Raw genomic sequence first — 27,931 nt, 5'->3', positions numbered from 1 at the left:
GAAAAAGGAGAAAGAGATACTGTTAATTAAAGAGAGAGAGAGACAGGTAAAGAAGGGCGTGTGGGGAAAGAGGAGAAGAGGGGGTGGAAAGGGAGAGGAAAAAGGAGAAAGAGATACTGTTAATTAAAGAGAGAGAGAGACAGGTAAAGAAGGGCGTGTGGGGAAAGAGGAGAAGAGGGGGTGGAAAGGGAGAGGAAAAAGGAGAAAGAGATACTGTTAGTAAGTGTGCGGCAGGCAGTGCTGTAAAGTGGAAAGGGGAAGGCTGCAGAAAAGTGTGGGCTGGGTTAGACTGCTAGCTACTTAAAAGGAGCTGGCTGTGGCGGCTCAGCATTGGAGGAACAGACAGTGGCAGTAGGAGAAGAGAAGCAGGAGGGAGACTGGGATGAGAGAAAACCAGGGAAGGTGTTCCTCTACTCTCCTCTCACTGCAACAAGTTCATTTTTAGGCAGCCTCTCCTCAATCCTCCTCCACTTTATTTTCTTGACTTTACTATCCTCTGATTGGAGAGACTACTCTAGGGCCAGAATGGCCAGAATGCTTTGGGCAGCGGTGGTGCTGGTACTGCCACTCTTGGGACTCTGTCAATTTGTCCTGCCACCCGAGTGGGTGCCAGCGGACTACCCTGCCACAGAGGTCGGGGCTGAAAGCTTTGTCACTGCCTACAATACCACCGCCGAGCTTGTCACCTACCAAAACCAAGAGGCCAGCTGGACATACCAGACCAACATTACGGCCCACAACTCCAACAAAAAGGTAGGACTCCTCCCCCCGGCCCCCCTTCACCACTCTGCACACAGCACACAGAGGTGTTTCAATGAAAGGTTGACAGTTTTTGGATTAGTTAGTCGTTAGCCTCTTTAGTCCAGTGCGAACCATTATGTACCAGTTAGAGTTGTGGGTAGCACTTTACTGTAGCCCTCTTATGCATTCATTCATAAAGGCTTTGTGAATGTTGCACAGCTGTCATAAAGGCTTTGTGAATGTTGCACAGCTGTTATAAAGGCTTTATGAATGTTGCACAGCTGTTATACAGGCTTTGTGAATGTTGCACAGCTGTTATGAAGGCTTTATGAATGTTCCACAGCTGTTATAAAGGCTTTGTGAATGTTGCACAGCTGTTATAAAGGCTTTGTGAATGTTGCACAGCTGTTATAAAGGCTTTGTGAATGTTGCACAGCTGTTATAAAGGCTTTGTGAATGTTGCACAGCTGTTATAAAGGCTTTGTGAATGTTGCACAGCTGTTATAAAGGCTTTATGAATGTTGCACAGCTGTTATAAAGGCTTTGTGAATGTTGCACAGCTGTTATACAGGCTTTGTGAATGTTGCACAGCTGTTATAAAGGCTTTATGAATGTTGCACAGCTGTTATAAAGGCTTTGTGAATGTTGCACAGCTGTTATAAAGGCTTTGTGAATGTTGCACAGCTGTTATAAAGGCTTTATGAATGTTGCACAGCTGTTATAAAGGCTTTATGAATGTTGCACAGCTGTTATAAAGGCTTTGTGAATGTTGCACAGCTGTTATAAAGGCTTTATGAATGTTGCACAGCTGTTATAAAGGCTTTGTGAATGTTGCACAGCTGTTATAAAGGCTTTGTGAATGTTGCACAGCTGTTATAAAGGCTTTGTGAATGTTGCACAGCTGTTATAAAGGCTTTATGAATGTTGCACAGCTGTTATAAAGGCTTTATGAATGTTGCACAGCTGTTATAAAGGCTTTGTGAATGTTGCACAGCTGTTATAAAGGCTTTATGAATGTTGCACAGCTGTTATAAAGGCTTTATGAATGTTGCACAGCTGTTATAAAGGCTTTGTGAATGTTGCACAGCTGTTATAAAGGCTTTATGAATGTTGCACAGCTGTTATAAAGGCTTTGTGAATGTTGCACAGCTGTTATAAAGGCTTTATGAATGTTGCACAGCTGTTATAAAGGCTTTATGAATGTTGCACAGCTGTTATAAAGGCTTTGTGAATGTTGCACAGCTGTTATAAAGGCTTTATGAATGTTGCACAGCTGTTATAAAGGCTTTATGAATGTTGCACAGCTGTTATAAAGGCTTTGTGAATGTTGCACAGCTGTTATGAAGGCTTTGTGAATGCATAAACAAGGAGGTGGGTACTGTAAAGTCTTACTCAGTTGTGTTTGTCAGGGCTAGACTGGTTCCTTGTATGACAACAGCACCCATAGAGGGATGTTTGTTGGGTTGAGCCCCGCATGGCTTTACAACCAACCCTATTCATCCTCATCCAAAATGATATGCTCAGTTCCTCCCATTTCTGCCAACTCAGCTTGTATGTTTTCGGAAATCATCAAAAGAACCCACGCACATGTGGTTTGAGCGTCTCCGAGTCTTGAATGAAGCCCGAGGGGTGTGGGGTGTGTGTGGAGAGGGTAGAATGAGGGTTGTTGTTTTGTTAGATGCCTATAAGTTCAAATGCCTGATTATTTTCCAAGCATTGTACTGGTATTTGAGGAAAATGCAATTTCACAGGTTGATGCATAACATGGACTTCCTAGTACAAACAATTAAAGACTCTGTTGTGCGGTTTAAATGGGACTTTTCAGAGTGGAGTAATGAGACATTTGCATGCTAGTGCCGCCTGCTTCTCTTTTACTGCTCCTCCCGTCTCACCATATGCTATCAGGAGACATTTGCATAACCGAATGGCCTGGGGAACAGTGTTAGCTAGAGACTGTGAAAAATTAGAAAAAGTAAAGCCATCCAGGCAGTTGGGAAGGATCAATGAAACTGTGGAGGTGTGAGGCAGTAATCTGTTGCTCTGAGAGAGAAACAAACACACACACATAGACACACACATGCACAAACACGCATGCATGCAAGTGCACACACACACACATGCACAAACACGCATGTGCGCACATACACACACACGCGCACCAGGCGTCGAGCGTCTCTGCCAGTTATGAACGCTATTATTCCCCACACATCAAATATTGGACCAAAGGGAATCAGGGGTTTTGGTGTTCTATAAGATCTGGCAGGGTAGCCCTCCTGGTCTCTCTCCGAGTCTCCTCCCCGCAGGCTGTGACAATGGATTAGCATGACCCACCATCACGCGAGAGAAAGGCCTATTGACTGGTGGGGATGTACTGTAAAGTTAACACCAACATTCCATTCAACTTGGGCTGGGCCTGGGATTCCTACGTCACTGAGTTAATCTTTGTCTCAGTCCTGTCGTAGTGGATTAGGCGAAAATAGCAGAAACGTGCTGTTAAACTGTACCATGGTAAAGCATGGTAAGCAATTGAATTACTAGATGTATTCCCCTTGCACCTCTACGTGTACACACACACACACACACACACACACACACACACACACACACACACACACACACACACACACACACACACACACACACACACACACACACACACACACACACACACACACCTATGATAACCGTGCAGTCAAGTTATTTAATCTCAGTTGAAATGAGCTCAGGCCGAGGAGAGCAAAGGATCAAACAGCAGTCAGGTCAGTCCGGGGGGTTAATATCAAGTAAGCTCCAAAAAAAAATGCAATGCTCAATGAGCACCACTGGTTGTGGGCCTCAGTTACTTTGAAATGTGGATGGAATATCAACTATCCAAAAAGTACATGAAACGTGTGCACCCAGGGCTGTCGAAGCAGGTCCAAATCCATGGAGTTGTGCTTTCAAAGCGTCTTCTTTCACTTAACTTTCATAGAGCACAACTGAAGGAAGCATTCGTTCTCCTCAGAAAATCTGAAATAATATGCAGCACAGTACTTTATTTAGCCAAACACTGAGAGTACCATTTGAATTTGACTGAGATTCCTAGTTTTTCAGAATTCCACCGTTCTAATAGGAACATTTGACTAACTCGTTGTAGGATATCTTTCCCTCCCCATTCCCCTTTTTACAAATTAACTTTGTCTTGGTGAGCTTTACAAGAGTGAACCTTGGGCCCTTTGGTTAATGACACTATACCTTACAGTCAGGGCCTCTGAATTACAGTCAATCTTTCATAAGTGAGTGAACACATTCAACAGCCTTGAGAGAGAGAGAGAGAAAGGGGGAGAGGGAGAAATATACAGAGAAAGAGAGAGGGGAGGGGGGTAGTCAAAAACGTTTCACCTTATCTTTATTATCCTATTGAAAAAGAGAGGAGAGCTCAATCTGATGATATAATCGAGTGTGTGTGGCAGCAAAACCAAGTTTAAGAGAGGGAGAGAGGGGGAGAGAGGTCAGAGTTAATGCCTCAACTCTGGTACCAGTTTTCCGTCCAGCCCAGCTGTTAATCAGTGGCGGTAGAGACACAGTGGATAAGCTGGACCTCAATGAAAACATCACGTAACAGAAGCTACTGTCTTGTCAGCCCTGACAGGATGTCTATGTCCTGGGCTGTGACAGACAGCCCCAGTGTCCTCCTGACAGTGACTCTATGCTTCTGTGGTTAAGATACAAATAACAAAACTAATGGACTGGAGGTCCTGTTGGAGAATCTTCAACCCCTAATGCAGTGGATGTAGACAAAGTTCCCTGTAGGAAACAAGAAAGGCGGCTGGGGAACTAGTAGGTTTTCAATTAGAGTTTTTAAAAGCGCGGCAAAAACAACAGTACCCAAATGGGTTAAATGAACATTTATGGAGAGTGCACAAGAGTACACAAAGGGACAGTTTACAATGGACCAGTCTACCCAGTCTAGGATCAAACACCCAGGAGGATAAGGAGTTGTGTTTTCCCCAAAACATGATACTACAGTATAGGGAAACCCAAAACGACTGTAGCTTGTGGCATATTCACACTGGGTCCACATTGTAGCACACATGGGTGTGTGACTGTGTGTCACCCTGAGGTTATCATTCTCCCTGTTGGCCGTGTGTCATCTTGTCTTTTGTTATCATACAGTACACCTTGTGTCGCTGGTGAGGCGTTCACTCTACTGTAAAAACACTCTTAACCCGATAACAAAGCAACACCATCTAATCTGTTTGTAATAGTCTAGTTCTTGGCAGGTAAAACACGTAAACTGTCAGAAGCAGTCACTAAGGTGAACTGAGGCGGTTTGGCTGAAGCCTCTCATCCCTTTGACGTAATTGTATTCCCGCTTCAGTCAGTGTCATAATGGACAGGATAAAATGGTATGTGTGTGATGCGTTGAGTGGCCCTGTCTTCCAGCATCCCTCGTGTATCAGCATTATCATACAGCACAGCACAATGTTGAATTGACTGTATTCTACTCTAAAGTGGCCTTCCAGGACGATGTCAAGGACAGGTCTCACTTCTCATATTATGAGTTTATGTACTGCCTACGTAGTAAGAGCAAGAGAGCAGTATAATGTCTGTGTGTTGTCCTTGAACTGAGTGATTCTGCCGCTTTCCTAGTTAAGTAGTCGTCTCCACTCCTTAATAAGATGCATAAGGAACTTTTTGATCCGGCCGGCCAGGGTTCTCTAGTCTTTGTACTCCCACTCAACCCCTGAGCTCTGACTGTTGTCACAAAGAGGGCCTTCTGGCCCACAGCTAACTGTCATGATCCCCATGAATATTCAATATGCTGTGGGCCTTTGCTTGGGATTTAGTGCAATGCAGTCAGTCTTACGACACTAGACCAGAAGTAGGGAATAAGACAAATACAGTAGGAAAATGATTGTGTGAGTGGCCATGATATAGAAAGGGAGACTGTACAGTTAGTGGATTCCTTGTTTCTGGGAAGTAGTTTTGTAATGGCTATTCATAGTTTTCTGAACAGAATATACAGCATCATCAATTTCCCAAATGATTGGATGTCAACGGTACCTGTGCGTTCTACTTCCGACTTGGACCGTGACTACTCAAGATACAGGATGCTGTGACGTGAGGGCCGTTGGGCTGCTACACTATAGTAACCCATCACCTGTCTGTGGTTACAGGTGGAATCTGATGGGTTAAAGCAGGCCTTCACAGAAGCCTGGGGGAAGAAGGCCAAAGAAACCTTCTCTGATATGCTGGTGGCCACCTTTAATGATACTCTGCAGAGGCGTATCAAGAAGATCAACGTTCTGGGAGCGGCTAACTTACCTGCAGGAGAAAGACATGAGGTCAGTCTCATATTGTTGACATCTTTTTTTAGAGGAGCGCTATTACAAGCTTTGTGTCAGACTCGGAATTAGATGTTGTGTATCCATGTGATAGTGAAATGTCAACATGTCTGTAGCAGATGTTATAAAACATAATATGTTTAGTTCAGCTGTTGTAGGAGAGCATCAGCAAGGTCTGAATGGATTCAGAGAGCCATTTTGTCTTTTCACAATCTCCTTATTATTTACCCAGTACAACGTCATACTAAGCAAGATGTCTGAAATATACTCCACTGCCAAAGTGTGTCCAAAGCCAGATGAATGCTGGTCTCTTGAGCCAGGTGAGTGGGTGTCTTGTGTGTAATTACAGTTATAATTGCAATATTATGCTTATTGTAAAAATAAATGAGGGAACGTTAAGGGAGGACGGAATAACAAGTTAGGAAAAGGATGAGGGCAATTACTTTGAAGAGGTCTCTGGAGGATGTGGTTTAAGCTCTTTAGGAACATTGAAATGGCCAAGTACTGGTCATTACTACGGTGCAGAGCTCGCTGACTTCATCAGTCATTCCCAATTACCTAGATGTTGGTTTAAACCTTGGCCTGTGGTTTGTGAGCTGTGCCCCCCAAAAAACTAATGTGAACTATCGTGTTGGGCAAAAAACATTAGTGATTCAGTAATACGCCCACACAATCATTTTTGAACTTACTGTCAGTCATTTCCTAATGTCATGCAGTGTAATGGATGGAAATCAAACATCAACAAAATGTTCTGACAGGCCTACTACACTGTGTACATTTTGACACCTTAGTTCAGGGTTTCCTAAACTCGGTATCCTAGGTCTTGGAAATGGTTTCTGTTAATGTGTTTACACTCTAAAATTAGAGTCCACTTCCCCCAGATGATTCCTTATTTTACAATCTGGTGGTCCAGGGTCCCTCATCCCAAAACAACGCCAGCCGTTGGATTACCAAACTCACTTTGTTCAGTGGCCTTCAACTTCCCTCTTTCCTCACCTTCACTTCCTGTACCCAACCTGTAAAATATATATGTTTTTTTTAGGCCACTATCTGCCTCCGTCGCATCATCATAACTTAAGGCTAATCTCTTAGCAAATGTATATTTTAGGCATCTCTCCCACTGAGAGGAGAGCATGAAGTCATCTAAACACTTCTACACCTCATTGTTTAAGAAAAGTTAAAACTACCATTGTTCTCTTTCCGTTGGCGCCGTTTGGAAATCCAGAAGTCCCCTGTGTAGGGAGTTTCTGTGTTCTGTAACTGAGGGTCTCTTTGACTTTGCCTCCACAGAGCTGACAGAGATCATGGCCAACTCACGGAGCTACAAGACACTGCTGTACGCTTGGGAGGGTTGGCACAATGCATCGGGTGTGCCACTCAAGGCAGAGTATCCAACGTTTGTGGAGCTTAGCAACAAGGCCTATAAAGCTGATGGTACAAAATATCACGTTGACCTTACATATGGTTAAACCCCACAACGGTGTCATTGTGAATGTCACTATTTCTAGCATATTTCATAGGCATTGTAAGTTTGGTCCATGGTTGTAGTGAGGGAGACAGAGGAGAGATGGACAAGAGGTGAAAGGTCATTGTTCATAAACATGTGGTTGTGCTGTCTCTCTAGGTTTTGATGACACGGGAGAATACTGGCGCTCGTGGTACGAGTCACCGACTTTCGAGAGTGACCTGGAGGCTATTTACAAACAGATACAGCCGCTTTACCAGAATCTTCACGCCTTTGTGCGCCGCAAGCTCTACAACCACTACGGCCCGAAATACATCAATCTTAAAGGACCTATCCCTGCTCATCTGCTAGGTGAGTTTACCTTTGCATTTCTTTTTGAACTTATAGCCAATGCAAAATGTTCAATCACTCATTTATCAGCTGTTTTGTCAACTTAATCTCACTCCATCAAAGTTTAGCATTAACTTTAGGTGGTGCCCTGAGTTTTTCCTGACCACTTAGCCCTGACCTGGGCCGTGCTTATAGACGTTACTATCAGACACATAATGTAGGTTAGAACAGGCCCTGCGGTTTCCTGGTCAAGTCACGTAGTCAGGAAACATCAGATGCTACCTATAGCCCATTGCTCACAGTGTTTGTGAATAGTGAGGCTCTGCCAGTAGATTTATTAAGCCTCTGGCTAATGCTAGGTGCGTGTGCTTCATTTCTTCAGGAAACATGTGGGCACAAACCTGGAACAACATCTATGGCATGATGATCCCCTTCCCCGGCAAACCCAATGTGGACGTGACAGATGAAATGATGGCCCAAGTAAGCTGGTGAAATTGGAGAAATGGTTATCAGCTCAGATTACATGTAGATCACTGGGTGGGAAATAGTTTAAAGTTAAGAAATGGCAATATATCCAAAAACAATATCTAAAACTCACTCTGTGTTTGTTAAAAATAAAATCCCAAACTCTTGTCTAGCCTAGTTGAAATCATTTGTACCAACTCAAAATTCATCCACTGAAAGTCTGTTAAACTTGGCTGTATATACCTGAAATACAATGATTTCCTCCTCCTAGAACTGGAATGCTACTCATATGTTCCGGGTGGCTGAGGAGTTCTTCACCTCCCTGGGCCTCATCAAAATGCCCCAAGAGTTCTGGGACAAGTCTATGTTGGAGAAGCCAGACAATCGGGAGGTGGTGTGCCACGCATCTGCCTGGGACTTCTACAATAGAAAGGACTTCAGGTGAGCAAGAGGAAATGGGGTTATGGAAATGAACTCCGGAGTCGAGGAAAGAGAGGCTTCAGTTACCCGATGCTATGAAAATGAAATGTCTTCATATGTGATGTTTCCTCACATTCAGGATCAAACAGTGCACCACAGTCAGCATGCAGCAGCTTTCCACAGTGCACCACGAGATGGGCCATGTTGAATACTACTTGCAGTACAAGGAACTGCCTTATAGCTTCCGCCGCGGGGCTAACCCAGGTTTCCATGAGGCAATTGGTGATGTCATGTCCCTCTCTGTGTCCACGCCTAAGCATCTGGCCAGCATCGGCCTATTGCCCAATGTGACCAATGACAACGGTACGCAAAAATACATCTATGGCACACTGTTATAAAACAATTTGATTTTTGGTGGTTAGTAAGTTAGTAGGTACAGTGTTGCCAAGTAAGTAACTAACTAAGTCGCTAAGTAAAGTAAGTAAGAAATTAAGTAAGTAGTATGAAAGTAGCAGCTTAAGTAAGAAAGTAAGTTAGTACGTAAGTTAGTAAGTAGTTATTTAGTTAGTTACCGACTTGCTTGCTTACTTACTTAGTGAGTAAGTTACTTACTTACTTAGTTATTGTGGTGGTTATTATTTTTGTGTGCGATTTAATTGGCTTGTTCATTGTAGAGAGCGACATCAACTACCTGCTGAAGATGGCTCTGGAGAAGATAGCCTTTCTCCCCTTCGGCTATCTCATTGACCAGTGGAGGTGGAGTGTGTTTAGTGGGCGCACCCCCCCAGAGCGCTACAACGCAGACTGGTGGCACCTCAGGTAAGTGCCAAGAAAAGACTTAACATTACCAAAGTTTGTGGAGGGAAATTGTTTATATCCAAGATAATAGTACATTTTATACAATGGGAATATGTTTAATTTAAAAAAACATTGTTGTTTGTTTTGTTTTTGTTCCCTTGTTCACTTTTCAAGGACAAAATACCAGGGTATCTGTCCTCCCACCAAACGCACAGAGGAGCACATGGATGCTGGAGCCAAGTACCACATTCCAGGAAACACCCCATATATCAGGTAGGACTCTCTTTCAAACCATCTCACTTCTTTCCTCCTATCCACATACTGGTACTTTTATTGGTGATTATTATGCACATACACTTCAGGAATAAAGACCACTGAGGGAATATACATATTTCGAATACGCATTCATTCATAAAAAATCGATCCTCAAATGCCATCAATCCTCAAACATTCCCAGAACATTAGATAAGATTCACATTAAGTTATAGTTTGGGTTTTATCTAACATTAGGGTGATAGCCTCCCAAAAACATTGAAATAATGTTTTTGATAACAACATTTTTTTAACAAAACAAATATGTTTTAAATGAAATATCCTTGGAATGTTCTCCTAACATTCACTAAAATGTTAACTTTTAAAGAAAAGGTGACTGTTTTTTGCACCCCAAAATAAATATTGTATAATCATCTGGACAGTTCATATTTTGTGATATCCCTACAATGATTCCATAAGACTATTCCCACAACCTAATTAAACATTTTGGGAACCTTTAAAAAACAGTCAAAATGTGTTCTGGGAGCATTCTTACAATATCAGGCGAATGTTTTATGCGAACAAACCAATTTTGGTTTGCTGGGATGATTGATTCAAGATGTTGTTTGGTCTCCTGCAGATACTTTGTGAGCTTCATTCTGCAGTTCCAGTTCCACAACAAGCTATGTCAGGCAGCCAATCAGAGTGGACCCCTGCACACATGTGACATCTACCAGTCCAAGGAGGCGGGAAAGATTTTAGAGTATGTGTTCTGTTATTGCCTCTCTTAGAACATTCATTACAGCCACATAAACAATGGTGTTACCTGATCAAGTTAAGAGATGAGACACAAAATATATTTAATCTCAAATTACCCTAAGATGTAGTCCCCCCCCCCCTAACTGAATCAGTCATAAAACATTGTCCCTAGACTTGCTAAAGCTAAACCATACAAAGCTACATTAGTAAATGAAGCTTAACACATTTCCCCATGTGGCCTCTGTTGAATTTGAAAGGACGGTCCTTAAATCCGGAGAATCAAAGCCCTGGACACAGGTGCTCCAGGAAGCCGTCGGAACAAACAAGATGGACGCCAGTGCCCTGATGGAATACTTTGGTCCCATCATCACATGGCTGGAGGAACAGAATGCAGCGACGAATGAGACCCTGGGCTGGCCAGACTTTAACTGGGTTCCACCCGTACCAGAGGGCTACCCCGAGGATATTGGTAAGCCAGTAAACAGGTTTAACCGAAGGAGGAGGAGGATTTTTCCATCAAATAAAACATGGAGAATTCCAAAAGTCAACCTTTAAATTTGGTGGAGGAAAATGATCATCTTTCAATGTGATTTATATGGTTATTGATGATATAACTGATGACAAGTGCACTATAATTAGCTTTTCAACATGGTTACTTTGCATTGGAAGAAGTATTCCCCTCCTACTTTTGGCAGATGCATCAATGTTTTTTCCCCACTTGATTGATTGATTCATTTTATTTGTCAGATAAAAAACCTATATACACACAGTACAAAGATTCAAACAGGAAAATATCAAATTCAGTTTATACGATTGTAGGACAAATGAAGGAAAATCTTAATCTATAACCTTTTGTTTTGTTCGATTTTTTTATTTATTTAACTATTTATTCTAATTCATTTATTTGTGGATTCATTTTGTTTCTCCTTTTTTTTCATTTTCTGACTAAGAACGGTGTTACAAACTCTCCATACCATCTATCTATAATTTTACTATGAACCCTTCATTGTTGGTGATTTTTGTTGTTGATTGATTCCACTTACATGTTGATGAAATTGTTGGCAGTGCAGTTATTATTGTGATTGTTGTAATAGTTATTATCAATGAACATGATAACGATAATAATTGTGTTACTCGTGGTGGGTATTGTTTCCATTGTTTGGACATTACATTTAGAACTCTCATTGTTGCAAACTAAATTGAAACCTCGTGCTGAAAATCAATAAAACGATTCTTCAAACAAATTCACTTCTCTCTTAAATCATGCATGGATGTCACTGGAAGATGAACCTTTATACAAATTCAAGCTATACCCTCAGATCTTAAGTTAGAAACAGGCCACAGTCACATAGCCATGTAGCGTAAATGCACCTGTACCTTTCTCTCAACCTAGACAAGATTGCAGATGAGGTGCAGGCTAAGAAGTTCCTGGAAGAGTACAACAGCACTTCTGAGGGGGTCTGGAATGCCTACACTGAAGCATCGTGGGCCTACAACACTGACATCAATGAGGAGAACAAGCAGAACATGGTAAGAGTTGGGTCTGGTGTCTTAATGGAGCATCGCCCTCGCTCATACTGTACACATTGGCAATTGGCTTTCACACAACTAACCCACAGCTCAAAAACTGCTCTTAGTATTGATGAACCAGGGTTTGGAGGAGCTACAGGATGAGCAGGCTTTTGTTCCAGCCCAGCATTAACACACTAGTTTCTACTGCACATCCTGTAGCTTTTCTGGCCCATTTCTTGCACTTGGACAAATCAATGGACCGTTGTGACGAGTGAGTGTATTCTGCCTCCAGCTGCAAAAGAACTTGGACATGTCTATCCACACACTGACCTACGGAAAAGAGGCCCGCAAGTATGACACTACAGACTTTCAGGATGGTTCTGTGAAGCGTATCCTGAAGAAACTCAGTGACATCGAAAGAGCAGGACTTCCCGACGAGGAACTGAAAGAGGTAAGAATGGGTTGCGTGCTTTTATTGACCCAATACCTTCGAAATGATCCCCTGTTCATTGACAAAAATCAAGGGCAAAAATCACACAGTACATTAACCTCAATCGTTAATGAAATTATGCTACAGCTATTTAACAGGTACGTAGGACTATAAAATGTTTTTAGGGCAGTCGCAAGTTCTTATGCCCGTTGATTTGCCTTTTTATTAGTACAACATTCTGCTGGCGAACATGGAGACCAAGTACAGTGTGGCTCAGGTGTGCAGAGCTAATGGGACTTGCCATCCACTGGACCCAGGTAAGATCCCACAATACACTTGCTGAAACCCATGCCTGGTTCAGGACACTAAAACACTTACCTAATTAAAAGGTCCATCTATTGTCCATTTTTCTAACTGGTTTGTATTATTAGTCCATGTGATATTTGTTTTACATCCAAGATATATATATTATATATATATAGTATATATATAAATAAATATAAATGAATATATATAACAACGTATCTAGATAACATTTGGTAAAAGAGGTGGCAACTAACTCTGCAAAACCAGACAAATATGAAACTTCAAAGAGGTTTGTCTCAGTTTTTTAACTGTGGTCATGTGGTCAAGATACACAAACTTTTTAAATTGGTTGGTCTGGGTCTTGTTTTTTTTTCTCTCACATTTTTGGGTCTTGATCTCATCATCGCACTTGTTCTGGGTCTCAAACGGTTGGGTCTGATCTTGGTTTGAGTCTCGAGAGTTCTGGTCTTGACTCTTTCTCTGGTTTGTGTCTTGTTTCAGACCTCCAGCAGATTATGGCTGAGTCCAGAGACTATAATGAGCTGTTATTTGCCTGGCAGGGCTGGAGAAACGCCTCTGGCAGAGAACTGCGACAGGACTACAAGAGATATGTTCAACTGGCCAACAAAGCTGCCACTCTTAATGGTAAGCTCTTCAAAATAACAGACCCAAAGACATTTCTACAGAGGCTGGCAGTTGGTAGGTTTTCCAGTTGGTTCAGGAAGGGTTTCATGTACTAATATGAAAAAATAAGCAATAGGGAGCAGCCCTGTCGGCCTCCGCAATCTACTTATGTTCTATTCTGGCACTGAATTCTTCTTCCCTCTAATGCTGTTTGTTCATAGGACACTCTGATAATGGGGCATTCTGGCGCTCCCTGTACGAGACCCCCACCTTCGAAGAGGACCTGGAGCATCTGTGGAAGGAGCTGGAGCCCCTCTATCTCAACGTGCATGCCTACGTGCGCAGGTCTCTCTACAAAAAGTATGGGGGCAAACACATCAACGTGAGAGGGCCCATCCCTGCCCATCTTCTAGGTGAGACCAAGAGTCAGAATCCCGCATGGATTCCAGCACTAAGGCCAAAACTCTTGTTATGTATGACCATTGCACATTGATATTCTGCTGTTGTTTTGTGGATGTTCCTTCAGCATAACATTGATTGTGACAGTTCCACCAGGCGTGCGCTGGTGTCCTCCACCAGCTGGCTCTGAATCTAAATCCCACTGTTTTTAGCTCTGTCAGGGGTGCAAGGCTGAAAGATAGCTAATACCTTTAACATTTGTTTAGTTATGGATAAAACAGCACAGCCATGTTTCTCTTGTCCTATCAGGTAACATGTGGGCGCAGACCTGGTCTGGCATCATGGACTTGGCCATTCCCTACCCCGATGCCACACAAGTAGACGCCACACCAGCCATGATAGCCAAGGTAACAAATTTGACCACTACCAGTTTTTCTGTTTAACGGTGGGATGTTATTGCGTTTCCATGTGACCAGACCAGGTAAACCTTATTGGCTTTCCTCAACTTGCCCCACAGGGCTGGAATGCCACCAGGATGTTCCAAGAGTCAGACAACTTCTTCACTTCTCTGGGGCTGCTCCCCATGCCTCCAGAGTTCTGGGCCAAGTCCATGCTGGAGAAACCCAAGGATGGACGCAATGTGGTGTGTCATGCCTCCGCCTGGGACTTCTACAACCGCAAAGACTTCAGGTAATTTGGAGGGATGTAGAGTCTGTAGCTTTCTTAGTGCAGTAAAACAACAGAAACTTTGCAAAGAGCTTTGGGACTCACATGTACAGGATTGCAGGTTCGAGTCTCACTTGAGGTACCCCCACCTGTTGTCGTTGTATTCTAACCCGTTCAACTTTCAAGATGTGTTTGCGTTCCCCATGAAAAACAAAGATGACTGCCCTTTTTGGCCATTATAATGATGAGTTCATTTGCTTCATTTCCAGGATCAAACAGTGCACCGTGATAACCATGGATGACCTCATCACCGTTCACCATGAGATGGGTCATGTGCAGTACTTCCTGCAGTACAAGGACCAGCCCATCTCCTTCCGCGAAGGCGCCAATCCAGGTTTCCACGAGGCCATCGGTGATGTGCTGGCCCTGTCTGTCGCGACTCCCAAGCATCTAAAGGAGATTGGTTTACTGGATGTGGTGGAGGACAACGCAGGTGAGCTCTTACTTATGAATCATTTGAACTCTGCCCTGCTTTTTTCCCTGTCATAAATATGAGGAAAATAAAGAAGCATGACATATTTTCAATTCACTACCAAGACCTTCTTCCAACCGGGGAAAAAATGGTTATGTGACGACAGCATAGCTGCAGACAGAGCATCAACAAAATATTATATTTTAAAGGAGTCTGTGTGGCAAACATAAATGAACTAGCTATACGCTGTGATTGCACTGTGAATGTGCTATGCCACTCTAAACGTGAATGTGTCTGTTCATTTCCATAGAGAGTACGATCAATTACCTCATGAGCATCGCCCTGGACAAAATAGCCTTCCTGCCCTTCGGCTACCTGATGGACCAGTGGAGGTGGAAAGTGTTTGATGGACGCATCTCTGAGGAGGAGTACAACAAGGAATGGTGGAATATGAGGTAAAGACCAGTACTTTTAGTGAATAACCTCCATCCTCCATATCTCATCTATCTAAAAGAAAGACTGAATTGTTTCTTTGTACTGTGTCTGTCCCTTCCAGAATGAAGTACCAGGGCTTGTGTCCACCTGTGGCCCGCACTGAGCAGGACTTTGACCCAGGTGCAAAGTTCCACATCCCTGCTAATGTGCCCTATGTCAGGTACGGTGTCTGCCATGGTGTCTGCCACATTTATTAGTGGAGGTGAAAGGAGATGAAATCAGTGGTGCAATGTACATACTGAAAACAATAGTGAGTCAAATGTTCAACGTTAAGTTACCTAACTTCAATTTGATCACTTCTCTTTCTTGCCCATAAAACACAAGTAGGCCTACATTGCATTAAGTGACATTCGTTCATAAAACAGATTGGTTTTGCATGTGAGATGCAGTGGGAATGTCATGTGACTGTGTGTCTTCCTATCAGGTACTTTGTGAGCTTCATCATCCAGTTCCAGTTCCACCAGGCTCTGTGTAACGCCGCCGGGCATGTCGGCCCTCTCCACGATTGTGATATCTACCGCTCCAAAGAGGCAGGGAAACTTCTAGGGTCAGTACTGTGCACCCGCAAAACAAGTAGCATTCTATCACCGTGAGGACAGCACTGTCAATATTGGAATGTGATAAATGACGTTGTTTTGAAGTTACCGTATTCGTGAGACTATAGTGAAACAGACAGCCGTTCTGATAGACTCTTGGACTTGTTTTATCTGTTGTATCCATTCCATGTGTTTTGCAGTGACGTGATGAAAGTGGGTTTCAGTAAGCCCTGGCCTGAAACGATGGCCATGATCACTGGAAAGTCCATCATGTCTGCCAAGCCACTGGTAGAGTACTTCAAACCTCTCACTGACTGGCTGGAAGCAGAGAACAACAAGAACGATGAGGTCAGAGGCTGGCCTGAATACGACTGGAAACCACCAAGTGAGTCTGATAGCTGGCTTTAAATGCTATCTTCAACTACAATTCAACTGCCTTCATTGAGGGAAATTGCACTTAATTACAACGTTATGGGTCAGGATTCAGACACCCGCGCATAACTGATGTTTTGTCATGTCTGAGTGCGTTGGAGCTGTCAAAATCGGTCAGCCGATGTTCTTGTGATCATTTGCACAAAGCCACACCCATCCCACTCACATTAGAAGGTCAGAACGAGTGGCGGTGGCGATTAGAAGAGAACATGGACATTAAGGCTACATCGTTCTTCAAGATGTTCAAATGTTCATAGATGACTAACCAGGTCAAACAATAATTACAGTGGTTATAGAGGATTCAACAGGTCAGCACCTCAGGAGTAAATGTCAGTTGGCTTTTCATAACTGAGCATTCAAAGGTTGAGACAACATGTGAGGTAGAGAGAGAGAGAGAGGGTTGTAATAGCAGGTCTGGGATAAGGTAGGAGCTCCGTTGAACAGGTAAGTATTCCATAGCCGCAGGCAGAACAGCAGAAACTGAATCAGCAGCACGACCAGGTGAACAGCACGACAGGAACAGCCAGGAGTCGTCAGGCCAGGTAGTCTTGAGGCATGTTCCTAGGGCTCAGGTCCTCCGGGAGGGGAGAGAGATGAGAGAATTAAAGGGAGCATACTGTCACACAGGACATCAGATAAGACAGGAGAAATACACCAGATAGGACAGACTGACCCTAGCCCCCCGGCACACAGACTATTACAGCATAGATACAGGGGAGGGGTCGAGGGACATCATGGTCCCATCCGACGACACCCCCAGACATGGCCAATCAGGCAGGATATAACCCCACCCACAACTGGCCAAAACACAGCCCCCACACCAGTGCCAGACTATACTCAATCATAGGACCTACTAAAGAGATAAGACTTAAAGTTTGAGACTGAGTGTGCATCGGCAGACAATTTCATAAAATGTGAGCGCTATAGGAGATAGCCCTGCCTCCAGCTTAGAAATTCTAGGAACAATAAGGAGACCTGCGTGTTTTGACCTACACATACGTGTAGGTATGTACGGCAGGACCAAATCGGACAGATAAGTAGAAGCAAGTTCATGTAATGTTTTGTAGGTTAGCAGTAAAACCTTGAAATCAGCCCTTGCCTTAACAGGAAGCCAGTGTAGAGAGGCGAGCACTGGAGTAATATGATTGAATTTGGGGGTTCTAGTCAACATTCTAACAGATGTACTTAGCATTAGCATTATCCCGGTAGCCGGAGAATAGAGCATTGCAGTAGGCTTATATTGAAGTGACAAAAGCATGGATTAGCTTTTCTGCATATTTCTTTTACAAAAAGTTAGAGTTTCGCAATGTTACATAGATGGAAAAAAGCTGCTCTTGAAATATTTTTGATATTTTCGTCTCTTTGTTTTTTGGACCTAGAAATAGGTCTGTCTCTGTTTTGTCCGAGTTTAAACGTTTAAAACAATTGCTGCCATACACTTATGTCTGAAACACAGGCTTCCAGGGTAGGTTATTTTTAGGCTTCATCATGTTTCATCGAAATGTATGGCTGTATGTCGTCTGTATAGCAGTGAAAGTTGACAATGTGTTTCCGAATGATATCACCAAGAGGTAGCATATATAGCATATATAGTGAAAACAATAGTGGTCCTAAAACGGTCCTAAAACGGAGCCTTGAGGAACATCGAAACTTACCATTGATTGCGCTACAGCCTTATTCTAAAATGGATTAAATAACAAAAAATCCTGAGCAATCTACACAAAATAGCTCATAATGAAGAAGCGAAAACAGATATCTTATTTAGTTTTCAGACCCTTTGCTATGAGACTCAAAATTGATCTCAGGTGCATCCTGTTTCCATAGATCATCCTTGAGATGTTTCTACAACTTGATTGGAGTTCACCTATCGTAAATTCAATCGATTGGACATGATTTGGAAAGGCACACACCTGTCCGTATAAGGTCTCACAGTTGACAGTGCATGTCAGAGCAAAAACCAAGTCATGAGGTTGAATGAATTGTCCGTAGAGCTCCGAGACAGGATTGTGTCGAGGCACAGATCTGGGGAAGGGTACCAAAAAATGTCTGCAGCATTGAAGATCCCAAGAGCACAGTGGCCTCCATCATTCTGAAATGGAAGAAGTTTGGAACTACCAAGACTCTTCCTAGAGCTGGCCGCCCAGCCAAACTGAGCAATCGGGGGAGAAGGGCCTTGGTCAGGGTGGTGACCAAGAACCCGATGGCCACTCTGACAGAGCTCCAGAGTTCCTCTGTGGAGATGGGAGAACCTTCCAGAAGCACAACCACCTCTGCAGCACTCCACCAATCAGGCCTTTATGGTAGAGTGGTCAGACGGAAGCCACTCCTCAGTAAAAGGCACACGACAGCCCACTTGGAGGTTTTCAAAAGGCATCAACAGTAAAGACTTTCAGATCATGAGAGACAATATTCTCTGGTCTTATGAAACCATGATTGAACCATTTGTCCTGAATGCCAAGCGTCACGTCTGGAGGAAACCATCCCTATGGTATGGTGGTAGCAGCATCATGCTGTTGTGATGTTTTTCGGTGGCAGGGACTGGGAGACTAGTCAGGATTGAGGCAAAGATGAACGGGGCAAAGTAAAGAGAGATCCTTGATGAAAACCTGCTCCAGAGTACTCAAGACCTTAGACTGGGGCAAAGGTTCACTTTCAACAGGACAATGACCCTACGCACACAGCCAAGACAACGCAGGAGTGGCTTCAGGACAAGTCTCAATGTCCTTGAGTGGCCCAGCCAAAGCCCGGACCTGAACCCGATATAACATTTCTGGAGAGACCTGAAAATAGCTGTGCAGTGACGCTCCCCATCCAACCTGACAGAGCTTGAGAGGATCTGCAGAGAATAATGGGAGAAACTACCCAAATACAGGTGTGCCAAGCTTGTAGTGTCATAGCTAAGAAGTCTCGATGCTGTAAACACTGCTAAATCTGCTTCAACAAAGTACTGAGTAAAGGGTCAGCAAAAATAGGTTTATAGAAATGTTTAAAAACTGAAATACTATTCAATGTCATTATGGGGTGTTGGGTGTACATTGATGAGGAAAAAAACAATTTAATCAATTTTAGAATAAGGCTGTAAGGTAACAAAATGTGGAAAAGGTGAAGGGGTCTGAATTCTTTCCGAATTCAGACCCCTTCTACAAAAGTATGTGGACACCCCTTGCAATTAGTGGATTTGGCTATTTCAGTCACACCCCTGGCTGACAGGTGTATAAAATCAAGCACACAGCCATGCAATCTTCATATACAAACATTGGCAGTAGAATAGCCTTACTGAAGAGCTCAGTGACTTTCAACGTGGCACCATCATATGATGCCACCTTTCCAACAAGTCAGCTCACCTGTCCTCGGGTTGTAACACTCAATACCGAGTTCCAAACTGCCTCTGGAAGCAACGTCATCACAATAACTTTTTGTCGGGAGCTTCGTGAAATCAGTTTCCATTGCCGAGCAGCCGCACACAAACCTAAGATCACCGCAGTGCCAAGCGTCAGCTGGAGTAGTGTAAAGCTCGCCGCATTGGACTCTGGAGCAGTGAAAATGCGTTCTCTGGAGTGATGAATCACACGTCACCATCTGACAGCCCGATGGACGAATCTGGGTTTGGCGGATGCCAGGAGAACGAAATAATGTTCCAACGTCTAGTGGAAAGCCTTCCCAGAAGATTGGAGGCTATTATAGCAGCAAAGAGGGGACCATCTCCATATTAATGCCCATGATTTTGGAATGAGATGTTTGATTAGTAGCTGTCCACATACTTTTGGTAATGTAGTGTATCTTTCTGACAGATAAGATCTAAACCAGGTTTCCAATCAAAAAGATTGTGGTGATCGATGGTGTTAAAACATTATTTGTCTTGAGGAAGGCAGTGAGTTGCTGAGCAGCAGCTTTGTCAAAAATGTTTTAGAGGAATGGGAAATTCGAGACAGGCTCATAGTTTTTAACATTACCTGGGTCAAGGTTTGGCTTTTTCAGGTGAGGCTTTATTACTACCACTTTTAGTGAGTTTCATACACATCTGGAGGATAGGGAGCCATTTATTATTTTCAACATAGGAGGGCCAAGCACAGGAAGTAGCTCTTTCTGTAGTTGAGTTCGAATAGGGTCCCGTAGGACAACTGAGGATTGGAGAAAAATGCATATTGAAAGAGGAGACTGTAATTTGTTTTCTAATGATCATGATCTTTGCATCAAAGAAATTCGTGAATTCATCACTGCTGAAGTGAAGGCCATCCTCACTTGTTGAATGCGGCTTTTTTAGCTAGCTTTGCGACAGTATCAAAAATAAATGTTGATTGTTTTCATTCTCCTTAATCAGGATGGAAGAGTAGGCTGATCGAGAAGCAGTCATGGCTTTATGATATTGCACGGTACTGTCTTTCCAAGCTATTCGTAAGACTTCCAATTTGGTGGAGTGCTATTTCCGTTCCAATTTTCTGGAAGCTTCAGGGCTCGGGAATTTTCTGTAAACCTGGGAGCTAGTTTCAGGGCTCGGGAATTTTCTGTAAACCTGGGAGCTAGTTTCAGGGCTCGGGAATTTTCTGTAAACCTGGGAGCTAGTTTCAGGGCTCGGGAATTTTCTGTAAACCTGGGAGCTAGTTTCAGGGCTCGGGAATTTTCTGTAAACCTGGGAGCTAGTTTCAGGGCTCGGGAATTTTCTGTAAACCTGGGAGCTAGTTTCAGGGCTCGGGAATTTTCTGTAAACCTGGGAGCTAGTTTCAGGGCTCGGGAATTTTCTGTAAACCTGGGAGCTAGTTTCAGAGCTCGGGAATTTTCTGTAAACCTGGGAGCAAGTTTCAGGGCTCGGGAATTTTCTGTAAACCTGGGAGCTAGTTTCAGGGCTCGGGAATTTTCTGTAAACCTGGGAGCTAGTTTCTTATGACAACTGCTTTTGTTTTTAGCGGTGCGACTGCATCTAGGGTTTTACACAAAGTTAAGTTTAGATCATCAGTTAGGTAGTTAACTGATTTTTGTACTCCTAAATCCTTGGGTAGGTGGAGGGAGTCTGGAATAGCATCTAGGAATGCTATGCGGGTGTCAACTAGTGCAGATCTGATAGAATCTACCCCTAAAGCTCAATATTGACATTACAGATGTAGGATCTTCATTTGAGCCTTTTTGCTACAGAAGGAAAATAAATCCTGCAGCAACAGGAAATGTGAATTATTATATGAATTATAATGAATAGATATATATACATACCGCACCAGTCAACAGTTTGGACACACCTACTCATTCAGGGGTCATTCTTTATTTTTATGATTTTCTACATTGTAGAATGATATTGAAGACATCAAAACTATGAAATAACACCTCCTGTATGGAATCATGTAGTAACCAAAAAAGTGTTAAACAAATCACAATATATTTTAGATCCTTCAAAGTAGCCACCCTTTGTCTTGATGACAGCTTTGCACACTCTTGGCATTTTCTCTACCAGCTTCACCTGTAATGCTATTCCAACAGTCTTGAAGGAGTTCCCACATATGCTGAACACTTGTTGGCTGCTTTTCCTTCACTCTGCGGTCCAACTCATCCCAAACCATCTCAATTAGGTTGACATCGGGTGATTGTTGAGGCCAGGTCATCTGATGCAGCACCATCACTGTCCTTCTTGGTCAAATAGCCCTTACACAGCCTGGAGGTGTGTTAGGTCATTGTCCTGTTGAAAAACAAATGGTAGTCCCACTAAGCACAAACCAGATGGGATGGCGTATCGCTGCAGAATGCTGTGGTAGCCATGCTTGTTAAGTGTAAATAAATCACAGACAGTGTCACCAGCAAAGCACTCCCACACCATCACACCACCTTCTCCATGCTTCACAGTGGGAACCACACTTGCGGAGATCATCCCTTCCCCTACTACACATCTCACAAAGACAGATTTGCACCGGTCTAATGTCCATTGCTTGTGTTTCTTGGCCCAAGAAATTCTCTTCCTCTTATTGGTGTCCTTTAGTAGTGGTTTCCTTCAAGCAATTCGACCATAAATGCCTGATTCACGTAGTCTCCTCTAACAGTTGATGTTGAGATGTGTCTCCTACTTGAAACTCTGTAAAGCATTTATTTGGTCTGCAATCTAAGGTGCAGTTAACTCGAATGAACTTATCCTCTGCAACAGAAGTAACTCCGGGTCTTCCTTTCCTGTGGCGGTCCTCATGAGAGCCAGTTTCATCATAGCACTTGATGGTTTTTGTGACTGCACTTGAAGAAACTTTCAAAGTTTTTGACATTTTCCTGATTTACTGACCTTCATGTCTTAAAGTAATGATGGTCTGTCATTTCTCTTTGTTTATTTGAGCTGTTCTTGCCATATTATGGACTTGGTCTTTTACCTAATAGGGCTATCGTCTGTATGCCACCTTTACCTTGTCACAACACAGCTGACTGGCTCAAACACATTAAGAAGGAAAGAAATTCCTCAAATGTACTTTTGAGAAGGCACACCTGTTAATTGAAATGCATTCCAGGTGACGACCTCATGAAGCTGGTTGAGAGAATGCCAAGAGTGTGCAAAGCTGTCAAGGCAAAGGGTGGCTACTTTGAAGAATCTCAAAAATCTAATATATTTTGATTTGTTTAACACTTTTTTTGTTACTGCATGATTCCATATGTGTTATATCGTAGCTTTGATGTCTTCACTATTTTCTACATCTGAAAATAAAGAAAAACCCTTGAATGCGTAGGTGACCAAACTTTTGACTGGCACAGTATGTCTTTTTCCAATGCATCAGAGCTACCAAAATTCCAATGTCAACTTGAAACCAATGCCTTTGCAGAGAAACAACTGTTGTCAGAGCTTAATCATTGATTTTTAGGGGTTTGAGGCGCCTAGCAATGAAATCAATCCCTCCAATCCATCATGAACTGATGAGTTCCTGCTGAAAGGAGGAGTTCGAGATTAGATAGAGGGGAGACAGGACTCAAATGAGAGAAATCCAATAGGTGGAGAGAACATTGGAGAGCAATACACTGGGATGTGGAAAAAGCTGAGGAAGAGAACACGATAGAGGAGAAAATAGAATGGGGTTAGAAAAGAGGGGGAGCACAAAATTGAGAGACCTATGTTCTCAGACCCACTGACTGTACAACATTTAAATGGAGGAAAGGATACGAAAAATATACTCTTTCCTTTCTAAATATGCATCAAATAAGCTGTTCTGAGTTTCGACACTAGCAATCTTGAAAAGTTATGTAGGAGAGTGAGTCTTTTCTAGCTATAAGGCTATTGATGGGGGTATGATGCCACAACCTGATTTGCATCACTCACCTCTGTGTGTGTTCCCAGGTGACAGCTCAGAAACGTCCCCCCCAGCCCCAGAAGAGGGTAAAGTTGACTTCCTTGGGATGAGTCTGGACGGTGCAGGAGCTGCAGCAGGCCAGTGGGTCCTACTGGTCCTGGGTCTGGTGCTTCTAGTGGCCACCATCCTCCTGGGCTACATGTACAAGAAATCAAAACGGAGAAATCTGTCCTCATCTGAGCTGGAGCTGAAGTGAGTCCACACTTACTAACCTTATTGGAAGATCCCCCTTCACCTGGCAACAGCAATGTCATCATCAGTGTTTGTTTGCACCGTGCATCCTGATTGGTTCATTTATTATTTTGTTCTGCTTCTCGCCTAAATTTGATGTCTGTATATTTATTGTATACATTTGGAGTCAAAATGATTTTGACTATACAAAGAACAAAGAAACAGTTGTGTAATTTATTTGTAATATTTTACATGCTGAGCCTGGGGAACAAATGTTTCAAGTAATTGTTTGTAAAGTCTTTAATTGTGTATACATTGTTTTTGTAATATTTGATTTGATCAGTGAATACTTTGCCTTTCTAGAATAAAGAGAGAGAAATGTCAATTTGCTCTGTATTCATTGGTCAATTATGTTCTGTGTGGCAAGAATAGATGGATTAAAAACAATCAATAACATATTAATGTGTTCAATATTGCAGGTAATAATGAGTAATATATTCAAATCAAATAATGGGTAGTAATAAGGGGCCATTTAAAAAAATATTTAATTATAGTACATCGAAAAAGCACAATATAAAATAACCACCATACACTATACATCACCCTTCCTCCCCAGCCACTGTGTGAGTCAATTGAACCTCTGTAGCAATGACCACAGATGACTGGATGACTGCAGAATCTCTGGTGAAGGCTACTGGAGTGGTCACCCAACTGTCTGGATGCATACCAAATAGCACCCTATTACCTATTTATTGCATTACTTTTTTCCCAAAAGCATTTTAAGGCCAAGTTCATCGTTAGAACCTTCGTAGGTGCATCGATACATCTCCAAGCTGTTTCCATCTTTAGTAAAGTTGCACTTGAAAAGGATCGTTATCAATCAGATCAAGCGTTAACCGGCGATAGCCTATACGCGCATAGCTGATGTTTTGGAGGTGTAACTGCTTTGGAACCTTCCAATCAGTGAGCAGCTGCTCTTGATCATTGTCACGGAACAACATCTCACATTCCAGTGTTCGGAGTTGTAAACAAGACTGCATGGGATTTCTCTTAATTAGACAACGGCAATGTCCACTTTAGGACAATGTCCATTTGACAGCTCTAACACAGTTCTACCTCGACACCACAAAAACAACAGCTATGCAGATGTTGGCTTAGGCGGATCTGATTGTATAGATCTGAACAAACAGATATGCTTTCGAAGTGCGTCGTTAGATTTTGAGCTTTTTTTGCCTTTCTGCATCACTTTATACACAGAAGATCTCCGCTAAACATAGAATCAAGCTGACAGACAATAACTTCGGAACGAAGCTGACTACAATTATAAAATTGTCAATGTCTTTGCAAATGTTACAAACAAGCAAAGCATAAAAACATGTTTCAAATGACCCGAGATGACTGCATTAAAAGATACATTCAGTAGGCCTATAGGCTAAACAGGGTTTATACATTTAAATAAATGTCATGTTCAGTCTATTGAGTTATATTGTAGGCTACACTGTCAATTTTTTTGCCTCAATATACAGTACATGACCAAAATTATGCTCGTCAAACATTTCATTCCAAAATTATGGGCATTAATATGGAGTTGATCCCTCCTTTGCAGCTATAACAGCCTCCACTCGTCTGGGAATGTTTTCCACCAGATGTTGAAACATTGATGCTGGGACTTTCAGCCACAAGAGCATTATTGATTAGAGCGATTAGGCCTGGCTCGCAGTCGACGTTCCAATGAATCCCAAAGGTGTTTGTTGGGATTGAGGTCAGGGCTCTGTGCAACAAAGTTGGAAGCACAGAATCATCTAGCATGTCATTGTATGCTGTAGTATTAAGATTTCCCTACAATGGAACTAAAGGGCCTAGCCCGAACCATGAAAAACAGCACTAGACCATTATTCCTCCTCCACCAAACTTCACAGTTGGCACTGTGCATTGGGCCAGGTCTCCTGGCATCCTCCAAACCCAGATTCGTCCATCGGACTGCCAGATGGTGTGGCTTGATTTCCACTGCTCCAGAGTCCAATGGTGGCAAGCTTTACAAGCCAGGCTTGTGTGCAACATCTCGGCCATTGAAGCCCACTTCGTGAAGCTCCCAACGTACAGTTCTTGTGTTGATGTGAGCTTGTGTGGCCTACCACTTCATGGCTGAAGTGGATTTAAACTTCTTAGGGATGCAATCCCGTTAACGGGATCGATATGACAAAAGCCAGTGAAAGTGCAGGGCGCCAAATTCAAAACAACAGAAATCTCATAATTAGAATTCCTCAAACATGTATTTTATACCATTTTAAAGGTAATCTTGTTAATCCCACCACAGTGTCCGATTTCAAATAGGTTTTACAGTGAAAGTACCACAAACGATTATGTTAGGTCACCACCAACTCACAGAAAAACACAGCCATTTTTCCAGCCAAAGAGAGGAGTCACAAAAAGTACAAATAGAGATGAAATTAATCACTAACCTTTGATGATCTTCATCAGATGACACTCATGGGACTTCATGTTACACAATACATGTATGCTTTGTTTGATAAAGTTCATATTTAAAAAATCTCAGTATACATTGGCGCGTTACGTTCACTAGTTCCAAAAACATCCGGTGATATTGCAGAGAGCCACATCATTTTACAGAAATACTCAATATAAATGGCGATGAAAATACAATTGTTAGACATGGAAATATAGATATACCTCTCCTTAATGCAACCGCTGTGTCAGATTTAAAAAAAACTTTACGGAAAAAGCAAACCATGCAATAATCTGAGAACGACGCTAGGGAGAAAAAAAAAATTATCCGCCATGTTGGAGGCAACAGAAATCAGAAATATCATTATTAATATTCCCTTACCTTTGATAATCTTCATTAGAATGCACTCCCAGGAATCCCAGTTCTACATTAAATGTTTGATTTAGTTCGATAATGTCCATTATTTATGTCCAAGTAGCTACTTTTGTTAGGGCGTTTAGTACACAAATCCAAAAGCTCGTGCAGGTCCAGCCGACGAAAACTTCAAAAATATTTATATTACAGGTCGTAGAAACATTTCAAACTAAGTATAGAATCAATCTTTAGGATGTTTTTATCATAAATCTTCAATAACGTTCCAACCGGAGAATTCCATTGTCTGTAGAAAAGCACTGGAACGCAGGTCGCTATCATGTGAAATGCACATGACCAGGACCTGGCTCTCTGCCAGACCACTGACTCAAAGAGCTCCCATCCGGCTCCACAACACAGTAGAAGCCTCATTCGAGTTTCTAAAGACGGTTGACATCTAGTGGAGCCCTTTGGAAGTGCAACATAACCAATATCCCACTGTGTATTCAATAGGGGCTGGGTTGTAAATCGACCAACCTCAGATTTCCCACTTCCTTTTTGGATTTCTTCTCAGGTTTTTGCCTGCCATATGAGTTCTGTTATACTCACAGACATCATTCAAACAGTTTTAGAAACTTCAAAGTGTTTTCTATCCAATACTAATAATAATATGCATATATTAGCAACTGGGACTGAGGAGCAGACCGTTTACTCTGGGAACCTTTCATCCAAGCTACTCAATACTGCCCCTGCAGCCATAAGAAGTTTTAAGGTAATATTTTAATGGCGAAAGCTGATATGAGAGCAGTGCTGCCAAATTTAAACTTTTAACCCTGCAAATATACAGTAGATCAAATTAGCCTGTGTTTACAACCAAACTGGGATTTTTGAACACACCCCACCCACAATGTACAACACTCCTTTCATCAAAAATAATTTAAACATTGTGATTTCTGAATCATATTTGGCACATTGCACAAAAAATAAGCAAAATATTTTGATGAAATCTACGAGACTTGCACACAGTGGAGAAAAGTTCCAGAATCAATCAGTCCATGTGCTGTGACCTCCAAGTTGTGTGACATCACAAAAACCCTTTTGTTCTTCCATCACCTCACTCCTGAGATGAGTCGAGAGTTCAGGGTCAAAGGTCAGGGTTTCAGTAGTAGTAATGTTGCATCTCTGTCCAGTTGGTGATCCAGGGCTTTT

At 42.6% G+C, this 27,931-nt stretch overlaps 1 protein-coding gene across 1 annotated transcript; it reads left to right on the top strand.

Moving 5' to 3' along the window:
- The first annotated feature begins 324 nt into the window (after nucleotides 1–324).
- On the top strand, nucleotides 325–24,293 carry LOC109875695 (angiotensin-converting enzyme). Its single transcript, XM_020468117.2, has 25 exons — nucleotides 325–753; nucleotides 5,901–6,068; nucleotides 6,301–6,388; nucleotides 7,359–7,502; nucleotides 7,693–7,884; nucleotides 8,246–8,343; nucleotides 8,600–8,769; nucleotides 8,888–9,111; nucleotides 9,423–9,567; nucleotides 9,721–9,819; nucleotides 10,439–10,561; nucleotides 10,815–11,026; nucleotides 11,951–12,087; nucleotides 12,362–12,520; nucleotides 12,729–12,816; nucleotides 13,307–13,450; nucleotides 13,651–13,842; nucleotides 14,138–14,235; nucleotides 14,346–14,518; nucleotides 14,764–14,987; nucleotides 15,277–15,421; nucleotides 15,523–15,621; nucleotides 15,886–16,008; nucleotides 16,198–16,382; nucleotides 23,721–24,293. The coding sequence occupies exons 1-25, from the start codon at nucleotides 526–528 to the stop codon at nucleotides 23,927–23,929; spliced, it is 3,867 nt and encodes a 1,288-aa protein (XP_020323706.1). The 5' UTR covers nucleotides 325–525; the 3' UTR covers nucleotides 23,930–24,293.
- Nucleotides 24,294–27,931: the final 3,638 nt, after the last annotated feature.

This window comes from Oncorhynchus kisutch, linkage group LG25, assembly GCF_002021735.2.
Source record: "Oncorhynchus kisutch isolate 150728-3 linkage group LG25, Okis_V2, whole genome shotgun sequence".
NCBI lineage: Eukaryota > Metazoa > Chordata > Actinopteri > Salmoniformes > Salmonidae > Oncorhynchus > Oncorhynchus kisutch.
The sequence above is the reverse complement of the archived record's forward strand: the minus strand, read 5'-3'. Positions and strand labels throughout refer to the sequence as shown.

Bases quoted from the DNA above. Each gene is read 5' to 3' on its own strand.
- LOC109875695 (XM_020468117.2), top strand. From the start codon at position 526: ATGGCCAGAATGCTTTGGGCAGCGGTGGTGCTGGTACTGCCACTCTTG. The intron at 12,521-12,728 runs GTAAGAATGGGT...CCTTTTTATTAG, and splicing joins CCGACGAGGAACTGAAAGAG to TACAACATTCTGCTGGCGAA. The intron at 15,422-15,522 runs GTAAAGACCAGT...TGTCCCTTCCAG, and splicing joins AAGGAATGGTGGAATATGAG to AATGAAGTACCAGGGCTTGT.